At 39.1% G+C, this 27,836-nt stretch overlaps 1 protein-coding gene across 1 annotated transcript in view; it reads left to right on the forward strand.

The window, feature by feature from the left end:
- Window positions 1-27,290, forward strand: part of FAM171A1 (family with sequence similarity 171 member A1) — an 86,065-nt gene extending 58,775 nt beyond the window's left edge. Inside the window, exons 4-8 of the mRNA XM_064704213.1 lie at window positions 2,364-2,522; window positions 7,227-7,403; window positions 21,027-21,143; window positions 23,665-23,779; window positions 24,415-27,290. Coding sequence (XP_064560283.1) covers window positions 2,364-2,522; window positions 7,227-7,403; window positions 21,027-21,143; window positions 23,665-23,779; window positions 24,415-26,119 — 2,273 coding nt within the window. The 3' untranslated portion in view covers window positions 26,120-27,290. The remainder of the gene's footprint in view (window positions 1-2,363; window positions 2,523-7,226; window positions 7,404-21,026; window positions 21,144-23,664; window positions 23,780-24,414) is intronic.
- The last annotated feature ends 546 nt before the right edge of the window (window positions 27,291-27,836 follow it).

The following is a 27,836-nucleotide window of genomic DNA, read 5'->3' on the forward strand; positions in this document are numbered from 1 at the left end:
ACTATGGCCTCTGATAAAGGAGAGCATTGGATTATCTTCCAGCAACGTGGTGACAGAAGGTGAAAGAAAGCCTTGGTAGCTGCTTCCCTCACAAGCCTTTCTCTGGAAGCTCTCAGTCTTCTGCTTGGAGTCTCTTGCCAGGTGTGGGAGACCCAACTGAGGAATTGAGGGGAGAGTCAGGGTGACTGGCAGGTTTTTGGTGAACATCAATATGGAAGAATTAGTTTTTCTTGGGTGTGAATTAGCTACTCTGCACTGATTTATTAAATGTCTGGGTATGCACTGTCACAGAGGAGGCTGTTTCTTCACCCTCAAATTTATAGCTGAGTTCATTATTGGGCAGGTTTTCTGCCAGGTTTTGGGCTCAGCCATAAGAACGCTTTGTGCTGCTTTTAGGACTGAAGGAACTGAGGTTGGCTTTCTGAGTCCTCCTTATCTAGTTAAAATTTGGCAGCTCATGGCTCTCTCAGTGCTAAAATCCATCAATTTTTTTTAATAGAAAACCCATAAACTACTGTATTGCAGACTCAACAATAGTTACTTGGTTTCTAATTTTTGTTTAGTTTGTATCTTTGGAAATAAAACACCAGTTCTTGGCAACTTGGATAGTGCATCTTAACCAGAGATTTTACATTGAACTAGTGGTGATAATCCTAAGGCCAGTTTCTTTGTTGTGGGTATTTTTCCCTGTGTTTTTACTGTGGATATGTATATCCATGGGCTGCAGGAGCCCACTCAGCAGTGCAGTCAGAGGGTTCCAAAGTGCCTGAGCACATCAGTCCCTGAGGCACAGCAAACTGCTACTTGCACAGCACACAGGAGATAAATCCTGCCTGAGTTTGTTGCAGTCAATTAATTAATCTTTTATATAGTTTACCATTTAGGCTTAGAAATCAGATAAGGAAGTTTTTTTCCCATTTTCCCACACAGGTGTTTAATGACTATTTTAAACATTAAGGTTACTGCCAGTCTTGAGAGCCTGCTGTAAATACTAAAAGGCTCCAGAAATTAAAAAATAAAAGCAATTTAATAGCTTTTTCTTGCAGAATTACCAAAGAAATGACAAATTAAACAACAATCAGCTCTTTGGAGGTGCTTACTCCTGTACACAGGCATTTTTCTTAGCCAAAACAACATTTTGTTCTGTTGAGTTTTGTCTTCTCACAGCTAGAACTCTTGCTGGAAAATTATGCAAGAAAGATTCCAGTCTCTAGGTTAATGACACTGGCAGTTACAAAGCTTAGGAGGAATCAAGCTCGTTATTCTTTCTCACAGTGAAGCTACATGCAACCTAAAAGTGCTGCCAGAGACTAATGGGGGAAAAGATGCAAAATTGTTTTGAGTTGACATCTTTGAATCACATAGTCCAATGTGAATTAAGAAGAAAACTGCTTGCCTCTTGATTTTGTGCTGTGTGGGAAGTGTTCTGTGTGTATTCAAAATGAGCTCTGGAGAATACAATAGCTTTTGATTTAAAAATTAATTTGCATGTTGTGCACACAAACTTGCAGATGGAGTCTTGCTGTGTGTTGCTAAACAGTATTAATGATGAGTATCCTTTGAAAAAGACTATTGACTTTATAATCTGGGATTTAAATGAGACATGGAATGCCATACTACATGAAACAGTCTTAAATCACGTTGCAGCAAAGACCCTTCAATTAACACCTAGGGAGCTTGAAAGAAATGCTAACACTGTACAAAGCAGAGAAAAAGAGAGAAATCTTACATGCCAAGTAATCTGGTTCTATTAAGATGTGTTCTTTGCATATGGGAAAATATGGAAAATCTTTTCACCCGAGGTTTGTCAAGTGAATCTTTTCGTCCACTGATTTCAGTATTGACCAGTCTCAGTTCTAGAGTTAGTTTTCATGGCCAAAGCTTTGCAGAAGTTACATAACTTAACTGAGACTATAGGTAGAACTGTCTCTTAGAAAATAATTTTGAAAAGTATAAACTACTTTTATCTTGCTATTTCAGGGAAAAGAAAATTTGAACAAATATGGTGAGCTGGATGCTTTCCTAAGCTTTTACATACACTACCTCTGAACTTACTTTTAGTTTCAGTTATACTAATTAAAAGAGGCATACAATGGGAGTGGAGGAGGAACAACATAGCCAGGAAAGCTACTGACAGTAGGTGCCTTCACAATTTTGCTCTGGAATACCTGTGGAGAAATAATGGCAACTGCAAAATAAATGTGAAAATACTGTTTTTCCATCTTTCATAATAGCCTTCTGATGTCTTGTCCTTCTCAAGCTACTGAAATTTATAGTGAAAAAAAAGTAAAATTGCTTTCATGAATATGAACACCTAAATATTCTGCCCACCTTGGATATAAAGTAATTTTTAATATTTTTAGGTGCCCGGACTCAGCCACAAGTTCACTTTCAGAGAAGATCTGTGAAATTACCAGAGAACACTAGCTACAGTGATTTGACAGCATACCTGACTGCAGCCAGTTCACCCTGGGAAGTGGACAGTTTCCCTTATTTGCAGGGATTAGATGGAAATGGAACAGGTAACCCACTACTTTGCTTTTGCTCTGATTTTATATTGGTCCAGGGCTTGACTTTTGATCCTATAATTTTTTCCATTCCCCATTCCAGCAAACATTCTTTCAAATTTGGTTGACATGACATTTTAAACTGCCCTACCAATATGCTGTTCTAGTGAGCAAGAGGGCAAGGTCTCCTATGCCTTAAATGGGGCTACTGAATAGCAAAGATGAAAACTCCTTGGGAGATCAGAGAAGTTGGTCACACTTTTAGTTCAGAGCTGAGTGTCCAAATTCACTGCATGTGCACATAAAAGATGGAAATTAATGTGAAGGAACAAGAGAGAATTTAACCTGAAGATGCAATAAAATTCTTAATCTTTTTTTCTAAAAGTAAATAAAATGCCTACATATCAAGAATTTAGTACTGTGTTGTTTCAATGGCTTTGTGGATACTTTTGGATGTAGCCAAAATGTGCAAATTCGTCTAGCACCAAAGAGAAAACAATGAATATTCATAGTAGAAACACAATCACTGTTAAATTCAAAGTTGTAATACATTTTTATGACTGCAACTGCCTGCTAGTCTTTTTCCACTTTTCATTCAGTCTTGTGTGAAATAATTGGTGTTTCATAGGAAAGAGAAGAATAGCAGAATAAAGAGCAGGAGCCTTCAAATTCTTAAAAGGATGGTGTGAAAAGGAGAGTAATTTATTTTCTGTGCCTGTAATGGGTTAGAAAGATATCAGTGGCCATGCAGGGTAGCAAGAGAGATTCAGACTAGTGATTAGGAGAACCTTGCTGTGGTGAGGATAGTTTAAGCTGTAGAATTACTTGTTTGAGGTGCTGGACAGAGTTAGACAGTCACCTGTGAGGATGGCAGAGGCATAGCTGAGCCTCCTTTGAAGCAGCCTGAATATCCCCTTGAGGTCTCTCCCTGCTGTTTCTGAGGATGCATTTACTTGTGATGTGTTGATCTAAGTGTCTTTGAATGCTAGGTCATGTGTGTAAACGGTAGCTTGCTGGCTTCCCCCCTCCTCCCTTTGTACAAATCTGCACATCTCCTTTTCTATTACAACAAGAAATGTGTCTGCAACCTTACTCCAATCCTTCTGTCTGCTCCAGTGAGTACATCTTATCCTATCTCATCCTACCTCCCTGTCATTTTCCTATTCTCATCTTCAACCTTCAGTTTTATCTACTTTTCATACTCAGACATGATCAAAACCTGTTTATCTTTTTTAAAATTAAGGAATGCATTTGATCTCCCTCTTTTGTCTACTTCCTCATCCCCTTTCTTTTTATCTGTAAACCAACTGAACAAACTGTTGGCAATGTGTGTGAGATTCCTCTTTCCTAAGTACTCAGCAACCCAACTTCCCATTCTTGCATTTATTTAGTGATCACAGGTCTTGCCAAGGCTTCAGATGATCCCATCTCATGGGAACTGCACAAGCAGGGTATTGTCTTTCTCCTGTTTTACCTCCTAGCCCCCTATAAAGCAGATTAATGCAGCCTTAGGTTTTAGTCTTCTGTATTCTTGCATGACATAAACCTTTCTGCTTGAGCACAGGGACCCTGGATTTGATTTTTAGTTTTCAGGTAAAACTGTGATGTAAAAGACCAAAATGACTGGCAGAGAAATGGTGTTTAAGAGACTGAGAAAAGCCTTGTTTTCTGAATACTGTGGTATTCAATGTGGTATTCAATGTAAAACAGACTGCAAATACAATGGATTTTATTATGCAGTATAGTACAAGTGAAATGTCCTCTGTCTCTAGTAGAAGCCTCTCCTGATGTGGAAACATGAGACTTTAAAATCCTGAAATTGAATTAACATCCCTTTCTACATCTGCAAGTGACTTAGTGAAGACTTGGCCTGGAAAACTTTTGAAAGCATAAAAAATGAGGTCAACACCTGCTGGAGATTTTTTAATATTTTTGTTCTCAAGAGAAAAAGAATATTTACAAATTTTAGAATTCTAAAAAAACTTAGCATTGATTTGCATGGGAAATTTTGGAATTCTGCAGAATACTGTCTCTTCCCTCTGTCCCTCCTCTCTTTCCCCACAATTCCTTATCTGTTTTTCCACAGTTTATTTACATGTCTGTAGTATTTTGGTGAGGTCCTTCCATTTAGGTCCCTCAGTATTTGTCCAGAGTGGCTTTTATAGTAGTTTTAGCTAAAACCTTTTCTCTATGAGTTCAGCATTTTTCATAAAATCCCAACTGGGTGTTGAATTGTAATACAGAGCAGTGATAATTCATCGCATGAATCAGCATGTTGTAAACTTAAAAATTGGAAGAATTTCACTGCAAGTAGTGACAAGCCTCTATAGTGTTAGGTTATTGTTCATATTAATCACCAGTTAAAAAGCAGGTGATTAGGTTAACCCAACTAAACAAAACTGTCCATCATCTGCCTCAATGGACCAAGCTGGCTGATAACCATTACTCCTCTTGCTTTTTGTGACTGCTTGTTTCTTTATAATGAGTCATGTCTGAACTGACAGTGAATTATATCTGATTCTTTTTAAAGCTCTTTACAGGTCACCAGATGTCAAAAGTGACAAGAAATAAATGAAAGCTGACATTTATCGAAGTCCATTCCCATTTAATCTGTGTGTGTGCTTATCAGTTTTATAGCATGCAAGAGTTTTATAGGCATTGATTTTAATTTGCCATCACAACAAAAAAGAGAAACATTTTATCTTTTTAATAAGCATTAACATACTGTACAAGGTGGCAAACTGGAAAATTATTTCTTCTTGCTAGAGGTCAGTGAATTTCAGAAATTTCTTCCTCTTCTAATATAAATTGTTCAGTCCAGTGCTCAGCAAAGTATTAACGCATCTTAATTAAAAATTGTGTTTCACCATCTGAATGCTTTTTCTGGGACTGAAAAGTAATTTTTACAGATATATGCTATATCAAGACAGTAATAAAAAAATTCAAAACTTTCAATATATAAAAAGATGCAAACTATAAAACATTATTTAATTCTTTATATGAATCTAAAATCTGAAGTTATACAATTTTTCATTTGGAATTTGTATACACAAGGATATCATCAGGACACAGTACTTGGCAAGGGGAATTTCTCTAATACCAGCCTGAGAACATTAGTGGCCTAAGTCCTGGGGTCAGACATCAATCTGACAGAAGTTATAGGTGCATGGCAGAGGCAGTATAGTGAATGATCAGGAATAAAGAAACAACTTTTCCCTCACCAGTTGCTTCCTCTGTCTTGCTGTTTTATATTCTAAAGTGTTAAGGAGGCAATATTGTTTATCATTGGAGTCTGTATTTACAGATGCATGGGTATGCTGGCAACCTTCCCCTACATCCTAGCTGAATTTTCAAAGCTTGTCTGTTTTTAATCTGCTAGCTCTGTGTCTCTCCTACCAGGCCACCTTCAGAGTACCTGCTTTCTCAATACTTTAATCCCTCTGTGAGGTCAGCATCTGCCCCTCTGTTCACAGTGAGGGCAGCATGTGTGTCACTTGTACATCAGCTGTGTCACAGTGACACTCACCTGGAAATCTGGGCAAAGTGTGCATCAGACTAGATGCTTTCATAAATGAACCCCATGCAACATTACTTCTGGTTATTTTCCATTTCTTCAGTTTGGCAGTCTTGCAAAATCCAAGGAATTTAAAATTCTACAAAGTTTTGTCACCTTTTTTCCCCTTCGCTTTATCACTTCCCAACCCATTTCCAGGTGATGTCTTTATTTGGTGAGCTGTTACTCAGAGACATCAAATTTAATAAAGGCCATTCCTCAAGATTTAACCAGAGTTATGAGAAATCATAAAGGTCTCAATGCTTTCCCACCATTCCCTCAAATATACTCATCCTATTGAACACTGGATACCTGAGGAGACCCAAAGGCCATGTAGTGGCTGTGAATATGCCCTCACAGCAGTGTGCAGCCTAAGGCACCAGGCTTAGCCCCTTGCAAAACTGGAAGCTCCATCTCTTCCATTTTGAACTACTCTTGCTATTGCTTTGAGCTCCAGATCTCGGTTTTAAAATTCAAGAGGATTTTTTTCACCTTTAAATATATATCTGTGATATTTATCCCTGTCATTGATTCGTTTGGTTAAATCATTGAAGGCTTATAATGCTTTTTAGAAGTATGTTGTCATGAAATAACATTCATTGGCATCCAGTTTAAACATAAAGAGTATATGCTAATAATCCATTTAGCATGGCTCTTTGCAATGAAAGGCCAAAGGAAATGCAACTTGGCATTCTTTAACGTGTGACTGATCATTTGTAAGGTGCCACTGGTTATTTTGGTGTTTGTTAGTTAACAATGTGGACATTTGAGGTCACAATAAAGACTTGTTTTTTTTTTTTTTTTTTTTGTGCCATGAAACTGTGTTACTCATACAGGTTTATTTAAGATGAATTAACATGAAAAAATACATGCAGGAGATTTTTACACTGTAGTTTTTTTGTCTTCATGTTTTTCCAAAATTAGGTGAAAAATAGACCATATACATTTTCCTTCAATTTTGTGGCTTGGGTTTGGTCTTTTTGGCAGGGGGAGGGTTGTTGGTTGGCTGGCTGGTTGGTTTAAAGTCCTTTTGCAAGGCAGGGAGGAAATTGCTGCTCCTATCCCTTGAGAATTACGTTGATGCAGTACTGTGGTGTGGAAGCACACGGGTGTCCCTTGAGCTGTGCACCTGCTGTAGTGACAGTGTTCATTCACTCTTTTGTCAGGAAACAGCACCAGGTACGACCTCACCCCTGTCACTGCCGTCAGCGTCCACCTCCTGAGCAGTGATGGCAGCCCCGTCCCCGTCAACGGCCCCATCTACGTAACAGTGCCTCTGCCAGCAAACAGCAACCTGAAACACAATGCACACGTCCCAGCATGGAGGTTTGACCAAAAATTTGGTAGGTAACGTCTCGTTGTGCCTCCCTAGATGGCTTTTGTTTTCTGTCTAAAAGAAAAGACAATTTGTGGTATTCACATGCCCTCTGAACAGAGAGAAGCTGTGAGACAAGCAGAGAAGAAGGAAAACACAATTCTTGTCTTGCTTGCTGTGCCTGTGTTGTGCTAAAGTAGAATGCAATATGGAGATTGTTTACCCAAAGTGAGGATGTTTTGTTCCCTTGGCCTATCAGGGCCAAGAAGTGTGTGTGTGTCAGACTGTCACAGGACAGTCAGGAGCGAATCAGAGATGAGCTGTCTTGCAGTGCTGAGCAAGAGTGAGTGCAGGGTGGATTGTTTAGATACAATGTACATAGTATGGTATAATAAAGTAATTCTTTAGCCATCTGATGGTGGAGTCAGATGCATCTTTCTCTCTCCCCTTTGTCCAAGTCGCCTTTGATTTACAATAACAATTGAGTTTTACTGATCAAGTAATATATGGTATATATGCAAATATACTTAGCATTGTGTGCCAATTTTAACCAAAAGTTTTTGTAAATGTACCGTTTTTAAAATATTAATAAATATTTTCTTTAAAAACTTGAGAGAACTGCAGTTCACCCACAGACTGAGAAGAAGAGAGACATATTCACTACAGCATTGAATTGGAAGTGTGTAGAAATGGAAACTTGCCTTGTCTTTGCCAGCAGCCAGCTGTCTGACCTTGGGTCCCCCTCTTGGCTCAGGCTCTGTTTCCTGCCTGCCAGATAGGAAATATAGTACTGACTTCTTTTTAAATCACTTTGAGATTTTCTAATACTGTCAGGAAAATACGTGTAAATTATTTAAATTAATTTTTAAAAAGAAAAACTAATGAAATATTTTGAAAGGACAGAATGACTAATTAGTAAAATTTGTACAATGCACTCAAATTTTTGTATTACAGAATAGCATTTGCCATTGTGAACAGGAGTTTTTTCAGAAATATATGTTTTAGGCGCTTTTTAAAATTTATTTTCTTTATTTTGTTGCTGGCTGGTACACTGTACTGGCCTTCTTTACAGCTTCAGATTTTAAAGGGCAAAGGAATGCCTATGTCTTGTCTTGGTGATCCCCCTTCAGTTACTGTACTGTGCCCTCTGAAATATGTACCAGATGATTGCTAAGAGAAAGGAGAATGGAAGGTGAGAGAGGTAAATGCTGAGACAAAAAGGAGCCAGAAATATGTGTCTGTATGGACAATCAGGGGAGGTTTGTCCTGCAAGCAAATGTTTTGAGCCAGCTGATGATCACACCTAGAAGTAGAGGAAGAGACAGGAAAGCAGCATGTTGGAGGAAGGGAGGAAGACAGAGGTGAAGGGGGAAATAATGGTTTTGTTTATTACCTTCCTCTGTTTGTTGAAAAAAAAGGATGTATTTTCAAACAGCATGCCTATGAATCTTCTGTCAGAAGTTGCCTGTATTACAGGGTAAATCAGTATGTTTTAGTGAAGAGTAAATTTGAATATGATATAAAGTAGAATAGTAGAAAAAGAGTGCAATGAATGGATTTGGCTTTTCCCTTAACTGTGGAAATTACACTTCTCTTGTGCTGACCTGGCAATAAATTTCACTACATTTTTCCTGAAATTGAATAATTCTTATGGAAACTGTTTTGTTTTCCCTTGTTAAAAAAAAAAAAAAAAGAAAAAACAAAGCAGAGAAGATTAAGTTTACTTTCCCCATAAGAAGCAGTCCTTCCCCAGTCCTTCCTGTCAGCTGTGCTAGACTGCAGCCTGTCTCATTGCTAGTTACTCATTGAAGGTAAATGGTTCTGATTTTGATTATGTAGCTTTCTCATTTATGGCCAAATTTCCATGCCCCTGCAGTGAGGCCACAGAAGCTCTCTCTTAGTATGGAATATGGCTTTTAATTTTGCATATAAAGAGCTAGTTACCCTATTGTGTGCAGCATATATATTAGTATAAAGCAATATAAGTAGCTAATTAGTGTTGCAGGCTTGAGGCTCCCAATCTTGAGACAAGTCCAGCCTTGCTTGATTCATGACAAACTACAGGAGCACTTGTGTTATTGGGAGGAGAAGGCATGAGGACTGCTAAACAAAATGCATCTTTGTCAGGCCACTTAGCTTCACAAAGCTGTGGAGAGCAAGGTATTGAAGAGGATATGCTCAGGCTTCAGCTCACACTTCAGCTGAAGTAAGCATCTTTCTGTGCAGCCAAAGATGTTGAACAAAGATGCATTTTGAGCCCTGACTGCAGCATGCCAGTTCTATTAGAATTTTGGCCACATCCCAACCAATTTAGAGTAGCTTAATTTAATAAGTAGAGCAGCCACACTGTCTTGTGGAAGCTACTTTAACACCCTAAGCTCTGTCAAAGTAGCCATATGTAGCATGAACATGGTGCTATCCTGTCATTCCACATCCCTGTTTGTGCTTGGACAGTGAAGGGAGATGGATGGATGGATAACGACTGGGATGGCTCCATACTGGAGAAATCCTCAGCTGGCAGATAAGGATTGTTGTAACCCATTTGCACTGCCTGATCTGTGCCTTGTCAGGACAAGACCTCTAGCTTTATTATTCTGATTTTGTCTTTCATTTCATGGCTGCTTTTTTCAGTGCTGGTTATGCTTTGGTCTCTCCTTAACAGATTTCCAGTGGCTTAAATTTTCATGCTTTTATCTGAACAGTGAGTAAATGCCACAGACAGAAAACTGTGACTCTTACCAGGCACTTACAGCACTTCTCTGTTGTGGGTTAGCAGTACAGGGACACTTGTTCATGCAAGCCATTGCTTTTATTTAGGGTCCATGAGGTTGCCATCATTACTGCATGGAATACAATTTCTGCTCTAAAAAGCAGAAGTACTTCTCACTTTTAGAGGATGTGGAGAAGTGACAGAAATACTACAGAGATATTTTAATTCTTAGTATCTCATACGTTTTGCTGAACTCATGATGAACTAATATGAACCCAGAGGCATCTGACTGGAAGTGCAGAGATTTTCGTAGTTTCCACAAAAATGAGGCATATTTGCATCTTATGGCAGCCAAAAATAACTAATGGCTTTTTAGGATGTTTACCATAAACAATCTGTATTTTCATGACCATGCTTTCTATCCTTGGGAGAGAAGCAGGAGAAGCAGCATAGTCTGCTTAAGGCTGAGAGTGGCTCCACTGACACTGATGAAACAAGCAGCCAGAAAACACAGGCTGACATCAAAACAAGACAATCTGCTGCATCTATTTCATACTGTTCCAAATGAGATTTTTCATTATGAAATAAACCTACTGCCTTGTGTGCACAGCAAGCAAATTAAAGCAATAATACCATTTTGAATAGTTAATAAAATGAAGATCAGCTGTCAATGCCCTGGAGGTGTTTGAGGGTAAGTGAATACACGTAACCTTGCTCTTGTGCTGGTCCACCATCATTTCCTGCAGCATTTCTGAGTGTTGGCAGTAATAAACACAGATGCATTGATGTTACAGAGACATTACATGCTGAAATGCAACTTAATCCCTCCATGCTGTGGACATGTCCACATCTTGTGTTTCACACTACCATGGGACAGTGGTTTTATTTCATGGTATGCACTTAAAAGCTTTGGACATAGAGACAGGGATTCTCATTTCTATAATCAAGAGTGCTCAGTGGGGCTTTCTGGGGTTTGGAGTTTTTTCCCCCTAACAAGTGCTGTGTTGGATTTCTCAAAATCTGAGGGGGCTGAAAAAATAATTTTGTCTTTATCCATAAACAGATGGTTGGGATCATGACTTCTTCTGTGTGTATTTGCCTTGATGTCAGTAGGATTTACAGCAGTATAATTAATCTCTCTATTTTTGGATACCAAATTTGTGTTCAAAACTTCTCTCTAGCCTTGTCCTCTTAAGTCAGAAATACCACAGATCCCAGTAGAAATGAAACTTTCTGCCTCCTGTGTCATCTCCAGCTCCCACCAGCTGGGCTGAATAACACAGCACTTGCTCAGCTGTATTCTCCTCAGCCCCCATTTAAATGGTTTATGTTTTATGTTAAGGTGTCTGGTTTTCATTGGATTCAGGGAGCAAAACTGTTAAGTCCAGCATTCTCCATTTTAAGTCCTCTGTTTCATTCCATGTGGTATGACAGCATTATGTTGCACCTAGACCTCTAGATCCACATCTGGAGCTGTATGAAGGACTTCAAAATTCTACCAAATATTCCAGTGTGCATAATATGAAAATGAGATTTGTTAATATGATGCAGCTGCTAGTTAATTATTCCCATTTAATAGTAGGAAAATATTCTCAACACTGTTTTCAGTTGTGTGGCAAAGGACTCTGGACTCAGTAGTGGAAGGGTTAATCCTTAGTCCTTTTGTTCATCCTCCTTAAAATATGTTATTTCTTGTGCACTACATGTAAATGAAGTTCAGAATACAGTGTCTCTGTTCTTCCTTCTCCCCAAACACTTGTTGTACATCTTGGACATGACCTTGTTGTCTTTCAATGATTGGCTTCTTTGCAGAGGAGGATGTTTTCCCAGTGACTGAAATTTCAGCCATGAGTTCATGAAAAGTGATGGCAGAATATGGAGAAAAGTATCTTGGGGAACTCTTTGTAACTTCATAAAAAACAATGCTTTGTGTACTCTCCTCTTCTTGGTTGCTCCTTTCTGACTGCATTTAATGCCATAATAGATTTCTAAATGCATTAAAAAGTCTGGTACTTGTTTTTTCTGGGTAACGTTCTGCTGTCAGTGGTAAAATTTGTATTGATTTTTGTAGAACCAGAATTTCCAGATGTTCCTTCCTCAGCAAAATCAAGAGAATGTTTTCTGTGCTCAAAAGAAGTCATGAGGATATACTTATGTGTAAGCAGTATTGGTGCCTACTTAAACTTGACTGCAATTTCATAGAGGTGAACTCATGCTTGTTTTTTGTTCATAGTATTTATAGGGAGAGAGCGACAGCTACTGTCAGGCAGAAAATGTAAGCAGATTACTGTACATCTACTGGTCCAGTTCACTGGGCATTGTTTGCAAATAAGATGATTTATTAAAATCTTGGATTTAAGCTTCCCATGTGGTAGCAGCGATAATCCGCCCAAAGAAAATACTGTCTTTTAGTTTAAAAAGAAAACATTTCTTTTTGTTGTGAATTTGATCAATTTCTGACTCCCACCACATTCATAACCCTGTTTGACTGACAAAAAATAATAATTTAACAGAAACATTTGCAGCCTGTCACTTGATCTGACCCTGGGTATGAGTTTGTGCCTCTGACCTTGGAGAGATGGTCAGCATTTGGAGTGCAGTGCAGCTGCACACATGGCCTGGGACTTCATACACTTCTCCATGAGTTGTAGAGGGTTTTCTGTGCATGAGAAATGGACATGCTCAGGAAATCACATTCTCACCCCCAAAGGTTTGAGCTTGGTATAATCAGATCCAGAACATGTGGTTCTAGACCAGATTCAGTGGTGATATGGAGATTAGTTTGCAAAGGTGAGAATCACAGAAGTTAAAGGTTAAGCTATTTCTGTAGTTTAAAAATTCCTTGACTATTTGATTTTGACTTCCTTTTTAATCTCAACTGGAAAGCTTAAATTATTCTTAAAGACTGAATACACTAAAGAATACAGGTTCTTGACTAACTGCTCTCAAAGATTTTCATATTTTGTATGTTGCCATAGAAATGGCAGCTACCAAACCCAGCTTTTTACCATGTACAGTGTCGACATAATAGGTGCAGATACCATTTCAGAATATGAGACAGAGCTCAGCATTGAAAGGAAAAGAAGCTCTTCCTCTGATGCTTCACAATGTAGCTCACTGAGGTATGTTCTCATGATTCCTCTGGAGAGAATCATAGGAGACAGCTGTGCTTATTTATTAGTGTGTATTTTCAAAATGGATGTTGTGAATTACATATATGAAAGAGCATTAATGGATTGTTTAATCCTCTGCCACCTTGTACACCATTTGAGCTGCATTTATAGCAAAGCAGATGAGGTATGGCAGGAAGGTGATTCTTCAGGGAACATTGAAGGAATCACATTGGTGCCAAAGTACAGTGATCTTTGTGCAAATAATCTACTAATATGTAGGCAAGGAAATAAAACTGGAAACAGATCCCTGGCTTTTGGGAGCAGGTTTTAATAATGTAGTGTCATGTAGACAGCCCTATAGCTCCACCTATAGAAGCCATGGCAGGAAAAAGTGGGAAGAGGCAGGCATCAAAGCTTCTGAAATGGAGAAAACCTTTGTGCTTATGCAACTGCCTCAGTTGAAGAAGACCTGGTGGGAATCCAGGCAGGAGTGGGTAGTGCTGGGATGGGGCTGGAGGGGCTGAGGACCTGGGAACCCCTCCCTCTGCAGCCTTGCAATGTTAGATCAAATCCCAGTGTGCCTCTGCTTCCACTTCCAGTTTGAAAAATAGAAACAGAATGTGAGTGTGATGTGAGGCTGAAGGAAGGAAAAGGCATGCAGTGTTTTGTGCATGTGCATTTATTTATTACATGTTCTAATAATTTTGTCAGTAACTGACTGGATATGATTAATAAGGTGGTAAAGCAAATTCTAAAGGCAGTATCTTTCATGTATACCAGTAACTAGGGATGGTGGTCCAACAGGCATAACTAAGCTTTTCTTTTTGAAATACAATTATTAACCAGTAATTATGGATGGAAGTCATTTCTTTAATAAGTAATTTCTGTTCTGGCATTCTGGAAGGAAATACTCTGAGGGGACCAAAGCAATGTGAGCAGTTCTGTGTACAATGTGCCCTGCCTTCTGCCCAGATATAATTAAGATTATTAAATAATGAAAACTGGTGTGTTCTTTTGTTAAACACTTGACAGGTGATTTGAGGGGAAAAATGAGAAGAGATGGAAAAACCCACAGAGCTTCTCAGGCACAAACAATAAATTGAACTCGTTGATTTCCTTCCCAAAATCTTCAAGGTAGAATGGTAAAAGCATTTCCCTTTTAGTTAACAAAATAATGGTGGTGCTGCTAGAACAGGAGCAGGATTTAGCCCTGGAAGGGTTGTGTAACAAATTCTGTAAGAGTGGAAGAATAATGAGAGTACTGGGCTCTCAGAGCAGGGACGTTTATTTTTTGATGTTGCCTAGCAACCCTGAAAACAAAATTGTAATATTAACTTAAATACTATGAATTTTTAAACCCATGTGTATTGGGGGAAGGTAAGGAGAAGAGTAAGCTCCACCAATATTCAGGAAGGAATTTTCAACTTCCATTTCAGGCTTTTAGCTTTTTAGAAAATGAACAAAAGTAAAACCAAAAATCCCGTCCCTCTCAAGTAAAACTTCCCCTCCTGATACAGATTAGAGGTGATTTTCAGTTAGAAGAAGAAATCTGATAAGCAGCTTTCAACTGGTAGAATGAAAAGCTACAATTTATGTATGTCATAACATGCTTTAGGAAGTTCTTTTCACAAACTTGCCCTTGATTAACTCTTCATAATAACACTGCCATTTGCAGTGTCTAAATCAATTACTTCTAGAAGCACTTTTAGTATGTTTTGAATATCCTTTGCTGTCCTACACTGTCTGATAACAACCTTCCTCATTCCTTTTGACACATAGATCTCTGTTCAGCCACGAATCTCTGCCTAAGCAGGGCAATCTTAGGAGACATTGTAGACAGCACAAAAGTGATCCATGCTGAAAGAGAAGCACTTCTCATTAAGGAATATTTATTTAAAACATCTATACTATTAAGCAGTACCGTTAAAAGTACCTTTCTTTTCTTTCCAAAGTGCTTTTTTCCAGGGAAGATCATCTTGTGACTAAAAATAAACTCATATTATTTGGGATTATGTTTAATTTTGTTTCTTACTAATTAAATCCTCTTATTTGTCAAAGCTCTTGGATGGAAATAATTCATGTTGTAAATCACACAGCTTTGGTTTCCTGCTTGAGTGGGATTGGATGATCATATTGCCAGTTAAAAGAAACAAAATGAAAAGCAAACAGTATTTGATCAATGGAAGAATTTCTACCAAAAGCTCACATGTAAAAGTAATTTATGGAACTAAACCACCATAGCTACCATATATTTAAACACAATATTTAGGCTTTATGACTGTCCTTGGGGGAGGCTGCTGGCTGCAGCACACCCATCTGACAGTCATTTAATAGAACTATTTTGGTCAGTCATAGAAAGAAAGTACAGTCAGTGTCAGCAGAAGTCCCTGCAGCAGTGGTGATCTGGAAGGCTCTGAGATGGTCAGCTTGGAAAGTTAAACCTGAAGCAAGCAGCATTATGCATCCCCCCAGAGAGCCAGGTTCTGTGCTGGGGTGGCAGCAAGAGAACTCCCCTCGCAGGCAGATCACAGGAGGGGAGGTTGTTCTCCTTCTCCGTGGCTGTAGCAAGAGTCCCATGCACCTCTCCCTGGGGCAGAGGGTGCTGTGGGGCACTCCTGCCTCACCAAGGCCAGTGGGAAGTTTGCCATTTGCTGAGCTGGAGCAGCAGGGGATTGTCAGCATGCACTGTCACACACGTGGAAGCCAGAGGGGGTCATACAATTCCCTGGATTTCACTACAGAAATCAATTTAAAATAATAAAGCCTACCTTTAAAATATGGAAGGAATGTCTTACTCAGAGGCATCGTGTCCATTCGTGCTGCCTGGTTCCAGCAAGCTGTCACATGGAGTAGTTGATGGGCTTGAAGACAACAGGACATCTCTTTTCTGGGCAAACCAGCCACACCTGCAGTGACCTGCCTGTGCAGGGGGATTGTCTGGAATAGCTGTTCTTCAATGGCTTCTCTGCAATTGCTGCCACCTGGGCACTCTCCTTGCTGAACGTGCCATTTTTCAGTCTGTTTTAGAACTATACCAAATTAAATTACAAAAAGTTTAATGCTGAATGTGTCTTGAAATAGGGATTTAATGTGCAAACCATTTTTTGTTAAATTTGTTCAGTGGAGGCCCCGTCTGGCCTCCATTAGCCCGTCCTAAAAGCTGCCTGAGATTAATGGGTGTGTTCATCACAATCAAAGTTACTGCAAAGTATTAAGATGCTTCTCTCTAGCAGAATTTATCTCTCCTGCTCTGCTGAAATCTTTAACTTCTCTGATATTCTTGCAGTCAGATGGATATCAGCTTTCTTTATCTGATAATTTTTTGATTTGTTTATCTTTAAAGTACTCTGATCTCTATATTCTTTGCTGTTCTCTTACCTTGCTTTTGAGTTCCATACATGAAAGAGTAATGAGTAGATGCTTCTAAAGCTTTTTAAGAAAGAATGAAGAATAACTTTGTTAAATTACATCATTTATTCCAAAAAGTCAGTAAGAGGCAATATAATTTTGGTGAGAAAAGCATTAAGTGTCTAGGTTCTCCCCCTGATGTTGGCTTGAGCCAGACAGCTCCCCTGACTTGAATCTTGGATCAGCGTGTTGGCTCCACTGAGCAGTAAGAGAGGAAAAAGAGGAAGAGAAATGTAAAATTGATCTGTAAGCAAGAATCTATCTATATATAGAAGTTTTCCATGAAGCACCAGAAAGTCTTTAAGAATTAATGGTGAATTGGCCCAAATCATGCAGTGCTTACAAACTGTACTGAGCTTGCTGTTTCTGCTCCAAAGAGACATGGGCAAGTTTTCTTTGGAACAACACAGTCTTGAACAAAAGTTATCACTTCCATTACATCCAGCTCTTCTTACTGGTTTGTTGTTTTGGTGTTTTTTTAATAATCCTGTATTGTTTTTACTTAACAATTATTACAAATCAAGTATAAATATTAACAAGCAGTGAAAGTCATTGACTTTGCTGACTTTGGTAGGGGGAAGTACATGTTGCAGGATATTTAGAAAAATAACAAATTTAATTTTTAGAACACAGCATACAGGGAGGTAAGACCTCTCTTCCCTTCTAAGTTCTGCAGTTGTAATCCTGCCAACAGAAAGAATGAATGCTGCTTGCTCTTCTTCCATTTGCAGGCTACTGCACAGGAATTGATTGGAAAATGGACGAAGATCTTTACTGACTGCCCCAGTCTCCTCCTTTGCTTACAGCAGCGAGTGTGTGAGGACATAGGGGGTAATGAGCTTCATTTTTAGAACAGGAAAACATCTTGTTTTCCACTCCAAGGAGGACTCTGAGGCAGGATAGGGAATTCCTTCTCAAGGCTGCACAGCAATGAATTCTTGGTCACGTAAGGCAGTGTGAAAGGGTGGGAGCACAGCCAGTCACAACCAGGCAAGTGGGTTTTGCTCAATAGAAGGTCCAACATTAGTCACTACAGCAAGGCATTGCATGTAAGGAGCTGCAAGAACACTGCTTGTTTAGTGATACTTGAAAAGCAACCAGGAAATTAGAACCTATAAAGGATGAAATATGAGAGACCTGGAAATGCTGATGCATTTGCAGAATACTGGAGGTATGTCAGTTCCCTCCAGTAATACCAGGTTGGCTTTCAGGTATTTGATCACAAAAGAAACAATACAGGACTTTGTGTTTTCAACTGTTTCCACTCAAACCTGTTTTGTTGCTGCTGTTGTAAAGGATGGAGTTCTTTGCTTTCTTCATCCCATGATGTGGGAGGATGCTCTGTTTTGTTAGGGGACTACTGGTAAGAGATGGTGAAACTTTACGAGGCAGATTTAGCACTGAAGTGTTGGACAATGAAAGTATCAAAAAAAGGGCTGACAATGAGATGGTTCTCATGGTTCAGAGGAACCCACACTTGGTGTTGCCCTGATGAAGAAACTTGGGGCAGTGCCATTTAAAAGTTGTTATTATTATTATTAAATACACCAATTTGTAGGGTATGGTCAACAAAAGTTGCATCTCTTTTGTTTAAAGATGACCAATATTGGGTATATCTTTTATGCACTTGAAATATCTTAACTATCCATAACAGAGAGATGGAATTACATTTTTCCTTAATTTATGCAGACCAGCACATTGCTTGGAGTATGTCCAGTGGTTACCAAGAGCAGGTGAACTAAGTGAGCAGCAGACAGGTGTGAATCCTGTCTGAGTCTTGTGCAGTAGACTCTCCTTTGCTTCCATCACAAATAAGTGATAAAATAAGCTCCAGTATGAGCAACCTGAGCTGCTGCTCGTTTGGCAGGACGGCAGCAGAGCTCTGCTCACAGGGATGAGCCTGCAGCCTCTCAGAGCTTCTTGATGGCTGCATGATGCCGAGTATTTCCGAGCAAAGGCTTTTCGGGAGGGCTGCGCTCCTTGCTGCAGCACCGCGTGGGGAAGGCGTGCTGGACTCAAGTTCCCCCTAGTGAGGGGATCCGTAACAGCTCCTGCTGTAGAAATAGACATGGGAGGCACCGAATCTGGCTGAATTACATGTCTGCGCTCTGCTTGTGTGTGAATTTAAAGGGCTTGGAGATGGTAAGAAAAATGTGGGAAACTTAATGTATTCATCACTCTGGTCCTTCCTTTTCTTTTTAATCAGTGCTTTATATCTCTGTTGAAGTTTTATTTCACATTTTTGTGTATTTCAATAGTTGGTGCATAATCTCATCATCCACATCTCGTAGAAAAAGAAAAAATGACAAGGTTGAAGGTTAGAGGTTTTTTTAACCCAATGGCATTTTAGAGACAATTTGTGACCTTAAGGGCTATTTTTCACCTTCAGGGCTATTAGTACAACATCTTCCCTGAAATTGCATGGATAGATAATCTGAAGGGTTAGTGGCCGTGTTAGTGGAGAAAAATAAATCTACTTTTCCTAGATTTTCCAGAAACTCCACAGAACTGTGGACAATTCCATTCTATTTTTCCTGAAAATGTTTCCCTAAGAGAAGTAAATTAATGACTACATGAAGGTGTTCCCCAACATCAGTTATAAATGCATGCAAATCTGTGTACACAGATTTTGATCTTTTTAGTACTGTAAATCAAAAATACTTGCCTTGTTTGACTTTCTTTATGAAATAACAGATTATTGCTACCCTCTACAGACTGGAAATGATACTTGGAAAACTGATAATTACATCAGTAATTCCTTTACCCTAAACAAATTCAGTTTGGTTGCAAATACAGTTGGCATCTGGCAGTAGCAGTCATCTAGATCTAGAAATCCTCTCAATCGTGTATTCTTCTAAACCTTTCATTGTATTCAGGTAGATTTATTATTAGCCTAAGATGGTGGTCTTACAAAGGAAAAATCAGTAGTAGGGAGGAAATAAATACTCAAAAAAGCCATTCTTATGTGTAGAGGGTTTGCACAGGTGGATAATCTAAGGAACACAGAAGAAATCATCAGGATCTTTAATGTATTATAAAAGCAACAAACAGCCGCAGTACCTCTTCTGTGTGTTCTGTACTCACTGCTGAGTGTTCAGATGACTGTCATCCAAAATGCTGTTGCATAATCCTAAGTGGCATCTAATGAAAAGCACGATTTTGGGAATTACAAGCAGGAGACTTATTTTAAGGACGAGGAATCACAAGTACATGATGCAGCTTGCCTTTTAAGTGAGCATTTGAAGGTGGGTAGGGGAAATAGAGCATTCTTCCCCCTTCAGCACAGAAAGAGAGAACTGCACTACAGAAATGCAGAGGGGTTTATCCCTTCTCTGTACACAGATCAGCGTCCTGGTAGTGGCCATCAAAATGTGTGAGGCCTTAAGGAGGCCAAGCCCTCTATTATGGCACCCACTGGAGGTGCCAGGCCAGCAGGTTTGGGAAACACTGCCTGGCACCAGGGGTGGCCTCTCAGTGATTGCTCTTCATGTCAAGGCCAGCAGTTTCATTCAGAGAGGATGAATACAGGAGCAGTCTAAAAGCCATTCTGGGTATTTATTACATCAGAAACTAAGGTGACAGCCCCAGAATCAGGGATCTCAATGAATGACAAAAAGGCATTCAACTGGTTCAGTTGTAAAGGTCTTCATAACGCAACTCTTGGAATAAAAGTAATCTTCATGAAGTAGATAAACTCTCAACTAGTGCAGATTGTCAACCTGGACTTAAACACACTGCTTGAAAATTTTAAGTCTTACTTGTTTTGAAATTCTCATTTCATAATTCTAAAAAAAAAGTATTTTGTTTCCTTTAAGAAATATGTTTTAAAAAACTCATCATCTGTTACCAAACAGTATTCCTGGGGCTATTATACAGATACTGAATGATTACAGTGTTAATCACAGCAATGGTGCAATGTAATTCTGGTCATTGGCAGTAACTAAGCTTGTTTTCTGTAGGAAAGCCATTTTGAGGAAACATTTTCCTCTGTCTTGTAGAAGTTGACAGCCAGGGCTGGTAGAAAGGTGGTATATAGAACTCAGGTGTGGTCAGAGAGATGTGATGTCTCTTGAACTACACTTTTTAAGTGGGCTGTCTGCATATAATCAGCTTCAGGAATATCTATCTTCAAAACAGAGGAACCCAATACAACAATAAATGTTTTCTTTTAACAGGTTTTTGAAGATTTACTAGTTTTATTTAATCTTAAATGTTTTGGGTTTAGGTTGCTTTTTTGCTTTTGAGAAAGCCATGGTTGCTCTCAAATGCCAGTAACCAGAAGGCACAACTTGCCACTTCCCAGCAACACACACAGTCCCTAGTGCACATGGATAGGTTTTGTTACTGCTTGATTTTCCTCTTGTTTGCAGAGGAATGTGTGAATATCTGTAACATGTTCCTACAACTTCTGCATTTACAGGGACATGGCTGAAGAGTAGTTTGGGCATTGTACAACAAGAAGGAAATCAGTTGACTTGGACTTATATTGCACCTCAGCTGGGCTACTGGGTTGCAGCTATGTCACCTACTATCCCAGGTAAGATGGAATTGGATTTTATTGATATTTGCAGTGCTGCGTAATTATTTATTTATATATAATGTTTATATTTTCCAGAATGACCTCATCTGAGATGCCACAGCTTGATCAATAATGGATTATTAGAAAAAAGAAATCTGAAAGTAAAGGGTTAAATCTTTTCAGGATTGTGTGGGGCAACCCTAGTGCTCAAAATATTTGTGTCATTTCAATGGGAAACATTTCAAAATGTTCCTGCTTTGATGCATTTGTGTCACCACTGCCTGATAGAGCCATTGCTAGGAAATGATGGGACTCATAGCATCAGTGTGTTGGTGTTCCAGCAGGTAGAAGAACAGGGGCTGGGAAGTGTCTGTACAGAAACTCACAGAGATATGGATTCACCTAAAACCAGCATTATCCTGGGTTAGACACTTACTAAGGGATGGATGGATGGATGGATGGATGGATGGATGGATGGATGGATGGATGGATGGATTTGACACTTTTTTCCTTTTGCACTGAAGATGCCCATTTTGCCCTGAGTTATGCTTTGCATCATCTTGGTGACTTGATTAATTTACACTGTGAATAACTTAGCTTAGAAGTTCTAGGAGGTATTTTAGAGTGGCACTAGTACAGAGCTGACTGGTTGCCATCTGCAAACCTCTTGGTATAACTGTAAAAAATTACTTTGAACTAGGCATTAATTATATGTGCTTTGGAGATTATTAGTGCTGCAACTTCTGGTTCCTTTTTCTCTGTCTGTAGCTGCCTCAGATTTCTTGGTAGTAACTCTTCAGTCACCAATAATCTGAGATACCTCTGTGTATAAAAGAGCCAATCAGTCAATCATCAATCAAAAACAAGAAAATTAAAAAAACCCAACCCAGAACTCCTTACAGATTTTATTAGGTTTTCCAGATAAAAACCTAATTTAGTAGAAATGAAAACATGCTTGCCTGGGCTATGCAAGCTCAATAAAATGAATATAGCCAACAAAACTAAACTCTTACATGAGTACAAGTTTTAAAGTCTACTCATACATATCATTAAGTAGTTCCATAATATGTGAGCTTTTTATTTGAGGTTCTATTGAATTATAGATATTAAATGCTGTGCTATTCAGCTGATTCATTGCTGAACAGAATTTAGAGGCAGGTGCAGATCTGAATAGGCTATCATATTAAATTAAACAGAATTTTACAAAATAATTGTTCTTGAAGAAAAAGCAACTGCTCTGAGCCAAACATTTCCCAGTACAGTTCTATCCCAGACTGCAAGGAAGTTACACTAGTCATGGAATTGTGCTTGTCACTCTGAGGTTACAAGGCCTGTAACTCTTAGCAAGAAAAGGCTTATTTGTCCTTGTGATTTACCTTATATGGCAGAGTTGCTACTTGTATTTTACTTTTCCTTCCTTCTAGGGCTAGATCTGAGTTCCTAAAACTTTGTTGCAATGGGAACATTTTCATGAAAAATTCAAGTGATTTATCTTGTCTTCTTTTTGCTCAATGTCCTAAAGCAACAGTTAAATGAATTATGCAATGGTAGTGGTGGGACAGAATGCATAAATATTTAGATTTCCCAAATGCAAAATAATTTATGTTACTTTTAATGAGTTAATGTATTTTTGCATATTTTATCTCCTAATTGAATCTATTTGATTTCTTATCTCAAAAATGGACAAAAATGATCTTTGTTTTCCTAGCAGTGGCTCTACAGACCACTCAAGATGCACAGATGAGGTTTTGCAAACTTTATGACCTAGACCCTCTAAGTTGGCCAAGTTTGCTGTGCTTCACAGTAGATGCATGATAGTCTGCCAGCTGGTGCTGTAGCTCCTTGTCTGCAGATGAAAATGTGGGTCTTTATTTCAAAATCATCATAAGGATTTTACAAACCAACTGGGTCACACATGCATAATTGTGAACAGATGTTGTCCACATGTGTGCATTCCTTTGTGTGTTAGAACATTTGCTAAGTGTTATTTAAAACTGGAGTTACAACACTCCTTCACTAGTGGCCTGGTAATTAAAGCTACTGAAGATGTGCTTGGCTTGGCTTGATCTAGACTTCAGAGCACCAACCCGTCTTCCAGAGAGTCCTGTACTGCACTGTCTGTACTGTTTGGTGTGAAGAGCCACAGATGTTAAAGAGCAGTTGTTGCCCACAGTGTTGCTTTGTGCATTACAGTGCTGGGAGATGCTGAGATGGATTTTCTCCAGTGGTGAGAGCTTTGTGGCACACAGTGTCAGCATTAGGACCTGGAAAGCAGCATTCACTGATGCATGCTCCCATTGAAACTAACTTTTCCACAGAATGAGCTAGCTGGACTTGCAGTCATGAAAACCAGCACATGCTTTCTCCACAGCTTGCTCCCTTCTCCAGAGATGGTCTGTTCAGTAGGCACCAGGGCGATGAGCAGCACTTGCTTAGCACCCTCATAATAAGGGAAAGTGTCCTTCTCCTTGTTTGACTGTTGTTTCTCTTCCTATTTGCAGATTATTACAGGTCTAAATTCTCTTTTCTGGCCTTCCAGGTCCCGTTGTAACACACGACATTACCAGCTATCACACAATGTTTCTTTTGGCAATTTTAGGAGGGATGGCTCTCATACTTCTAGTCTTGCTGTGTCTGCTTTTGTATTATTGCAGGTAAGATTCACCATCCTGGTTACTTAGTTCATGTTGAAAACACAAGCTTTTTTGTGCTTATGAAATTAAAAACTTCGGTATTGAAACATTTTCCTTTGAGGGAAAAAAGGGCAAGCAAATGCTTGAAAAAGAAAGAAACAGTGAATCAAATTTCCTGTGTTCCTGGTTACATGCAGCATATAAATGCCCCCTGCCTTTGGGAGGATGGTAGTTGAGTGAATCACACACATCTGTACCTGTGTTCTCCATGTAATTTCCTATCAAACAGGGGCATAGGTTCAAGATCTGTCTATCTGTTACGCATTTGCAAATGATCTTTCTGTTGACGTTGTATTAAAATGAATGTTAAATTATCAGCAAATGCCTACTAATGAGTGATTTTATACTTGCCTTCTCTAGACATTTACTCCAGTTTGTAATTGGTACTTGAGATATTTCCCAAATGACATTAGTTATTCTTTAATTTTATCTTCGCTACTGGGATAAGCTTTTAATTTTGAGATTATGTAATAAAAGTTCAATTCCCCTAATACTAACCATTGCTTAAAAATCTTCTGTTAAGACACACTTGCTTCTCTTGTTTCTGTGTACAACATTCATAAATTTATAACTTCTTTTGTTACTGGCTTTTATAGAAGAAAATGTCTAAGACCACGTCAACATCATAAGAAACTGCAACTTCCGACAGCACTGGACACTTCTAAGAAGGATCAAGCGACCTCAATGTCCCATATAAATTTAATATTTTCACGTCGTGAGTCAGAATTTCCAGGTGGATTGTCTGTTGCTAGCAATGGACATGCTGAAAACTCAGGGGCAAAGGAATTAATCAGTGCTGTCCACATGGAGATGGTATCTCCTACTGGAGAAGCAGATATGCATACACCTATGCTCAAACACTCCTTCAGTACTTCCCAGGAGTTTAGCTCCCGAGAGGAACTGCTCTCTGACAAGGAGAAAGACAAGAGCAGAATTTCCTTGGATGACCTGACTCCCAGTGGGTCTCTAAGAAAAGACTACCACAAGTCAGCAGATAGTTTTCCTCTAAAGACAAGAAAATCTACAGAAACAGCTGAAGGCTATGAGTCCCCTATCAAAGAGGAGTATAGGAGAAGTTACAATGCTATGCTGTCTCAGCCTTTATTTGAAAAGCAAGAGAGAGAAATTCAAGTATCTATGAACCATATTGCTACTGGAAGTAAATACAATATTCAGGAACAAATATACCCCACACCTTCAGCCCCTGAAAAAGAGCTGCTGGACTGCAGACCTACTGATTGTATGATGTCTCGTTCAGTTGATCACCTTGAAAGACCTACGTCTTTCCCTCGACCAGGTCAGTTAATCTGCTGCAATTCTGTCGACCAAGTCAATGACAGTGTTTACAGAAAGGTTTTGCCTGCACTGGTCATCCCAGGTCATTACATGAAGCTGCCTGGAGAACACCCTTTTGTTAGCCAGCCCCTGGTTGTCCCAGCTGACCAGCAGATTGATATAGAAAGACTTCAGGCTGAGCTTCCTAACCCTCACGCACGGCTCTTCCCACACCCTGCCCAGCAGCTGCAGCCCCAGCAGTTGGCATCCCAAGCAATATCTCAGCAACATTTGCAAGATGCAGGTGCAGCTGAGTGGAGTCAGCAAAACGCTTCCATGTCTGAATCTATTTCCATTCCTGCCTCTCTTAACGATGCATCCCTGGCTCAGATGAATAGCGAAGTGCAGCTTCTTACAGAAAAGGCTTTGATGGAATTGGGAGGTGGGAAGCCATTGCCTCACCCTCGAGCATGGTTTGTTTCTCTAGACGGGCGTTCCAATGCTCACGTTAGACATTCATACATTGATCTCCAAAGAGCTGGCAGGAACGGGAGTAACGACGCCAGTTTGGACTCCGGTGTTGACATGAATGAACCGAAATCTGCCCGAAAGGGAAGAGGAGATCATCTGTCTGCACCTCAGAGTCACCCCGCAGTGCAGGAGCACCAGCAGAGAGAGCGCAAGGTTTCAGACAGCACAGCTTACACACAGCTCGTGTACTTGGATGACATGGACCAAAGTGGCAGCGAGTGTGGAACAGCCGTGTGCAGCCCTGAGGACAATGCTCTCCGGTGCCTCCTGGAAGGCACCAGTAAGAGAAGTGGTGTGCAGCTGCCCAGCCTGCAGGAGGAAACCAGAACTGTGGATACCAAACCAGAGCCATTAACTAGTCCTGAACATGGAACATCCGTTCAAGATGATGATGATGAAGATGAGGAGGATGAGGAAGATGACCAAGGGGAAGATAAGAAGAGTCCTTGGCAGAAACGAGAGGAAAGACCACTAATGACTTTCAATCTAAAATGAGCTATTGTGAAAATCCACCCTTCAGTGGAGTATAAAATTGCCAAATATCCTTTCTGTGGAAGTGCTTGATATTTTTTTCTTTTTTTTTTCTTTTTTTTTTTATATTGTGGAGAGAAAAGAGAAAAACAAACTGTGGTGAGCAACATTTGAAAGAACTTAAATGCATTACTGTGTAAATGTTAGAAAAGAATTAAAATCATTCCTCTGATTTAACAGCTGCCTCCAGTGAGATAGCTGAACAAAGAGTGTGATTGTTATTCCATATACTTGATATTGGTCATCCAGGATGTTGAAAATACTGACAAATTGTTTTGGTTGATTTATGACCTCAATCTCCTTATGAATGGGAGCTGGTAAAGCTTTTGTTTTGTAGGCCAATTTTATGTTGATAATGCTACTGAAAGTATCTTAAAAACAGGAGTTTGACACATGGTGTCCAAAATTGTGCATTATCTCAATGAAAGGCTATGCATTGCTGCTTTTAGTAATATTTTGCTTATACTATGCTTTTCTTAATTTTACAAGTTGGTTGTAAACATATTATGTCCTTTATTATAAACTACTCAGCAATTTATTTTAATGTACAACTGCAGGAAACTTGAGTAGCATCCCTTAGCATTGAAGCCTTTTTATGAAACCAAACTGAACTTTGTGTCAACTAAGATTCCTCCAATTCTGGTACCATTTTCTCAAAGTGCCTTTTTTACAGTAACAATGAACAGTCCCTTCTTTTGCTAAGTCCTTTTAATTGACCCCATTTGAGATTTTATAAACTTCTGAACTTCTACCTTTTATTTTAAGCTGCATGCCAAGAGTCCCATTTTGTGCTGAGCATTTCTCATTTCAATACAGTGTATTCTGTAGCTATCATGTATATTGTGGATTCTGTTTAGCCAGGATAGACTTAGAAGACATTTTAAAGGGCCCAGAGTAGCCAAGAAGATAGTTTCAGTGACTGTATATATTGTTAGTTTCCTCTGGAATCCCATGAGCTAATCATGCTCATATAAAATGGACTATCGACCGAGCAAGTGGACTGAATGTGTCTAAAAAAATAGGGGAAAAAACAAATGTACTATCCAAAAGTGCCAGATTTACTCTTCTGTGCTTTTTCCATACAGAGCTGCTTGGTTATCCAAAAATTATAATTGAAAATAAACTGCAAAAAGTATCTTTGTGGATTTTTTTTCCTCTGTTAGTGGTTATCACATTATTTTATGGTATTTAAAAAGAAAAATACTTTGGTTTCATTTTTCCTATGCTCGTGTGACTTACTTTCTTTTGCAGTTCTCATGAGCTTAAGTCAATACTGAAATTTAGACCCCTTTTCAAAAAAGCGTCCTCTGTATCTTGATAAATATGTAATGATTTGCTCAAGTATCACTGAAGACATTGGAAATGAAATCCTGGTATCACCAAATTTCCTGTCGAGTCACACTTCCCATGGGCCAGTTTCCTTCCTGAGATTTCTGTGGGTACTCACACTTACTGCACTCTTCTCACTTTTTCATGAATTGGGTTCAAAGAAGAGGAAGTATGAGACTTCTACTTTTGTAGAATCCTTTGTATACATTCAGTTTATCATGTTTTATTCAGTCATTTTTATGCAGATTAGCAGCAGTCATGCTTACTAAAGTTAATACATAATCTCCAAAGTAATTTAAGTGCTATATAGTTCCTATTTAATTTGTAATAATAAGCCCCCAACTCAAATTCA

The sequence above is a fragment of the Zonotrichia leucophrys genome, chromosome 2 (genome assembly GCF_028769735.1).
Source record: "Zonotrichia leucophrys gambelii isolate GWCS_2022_RI chromosome 2, RI_Zleu_2.0, whole genome shotgun sequence".
NCBI classification, from domain to species: Eukaryota; Metazoa; Chordata; class Aves; order Passeriformes; family Passerellidae; genus Zonotrichia; species Zonotrichia leucophrys.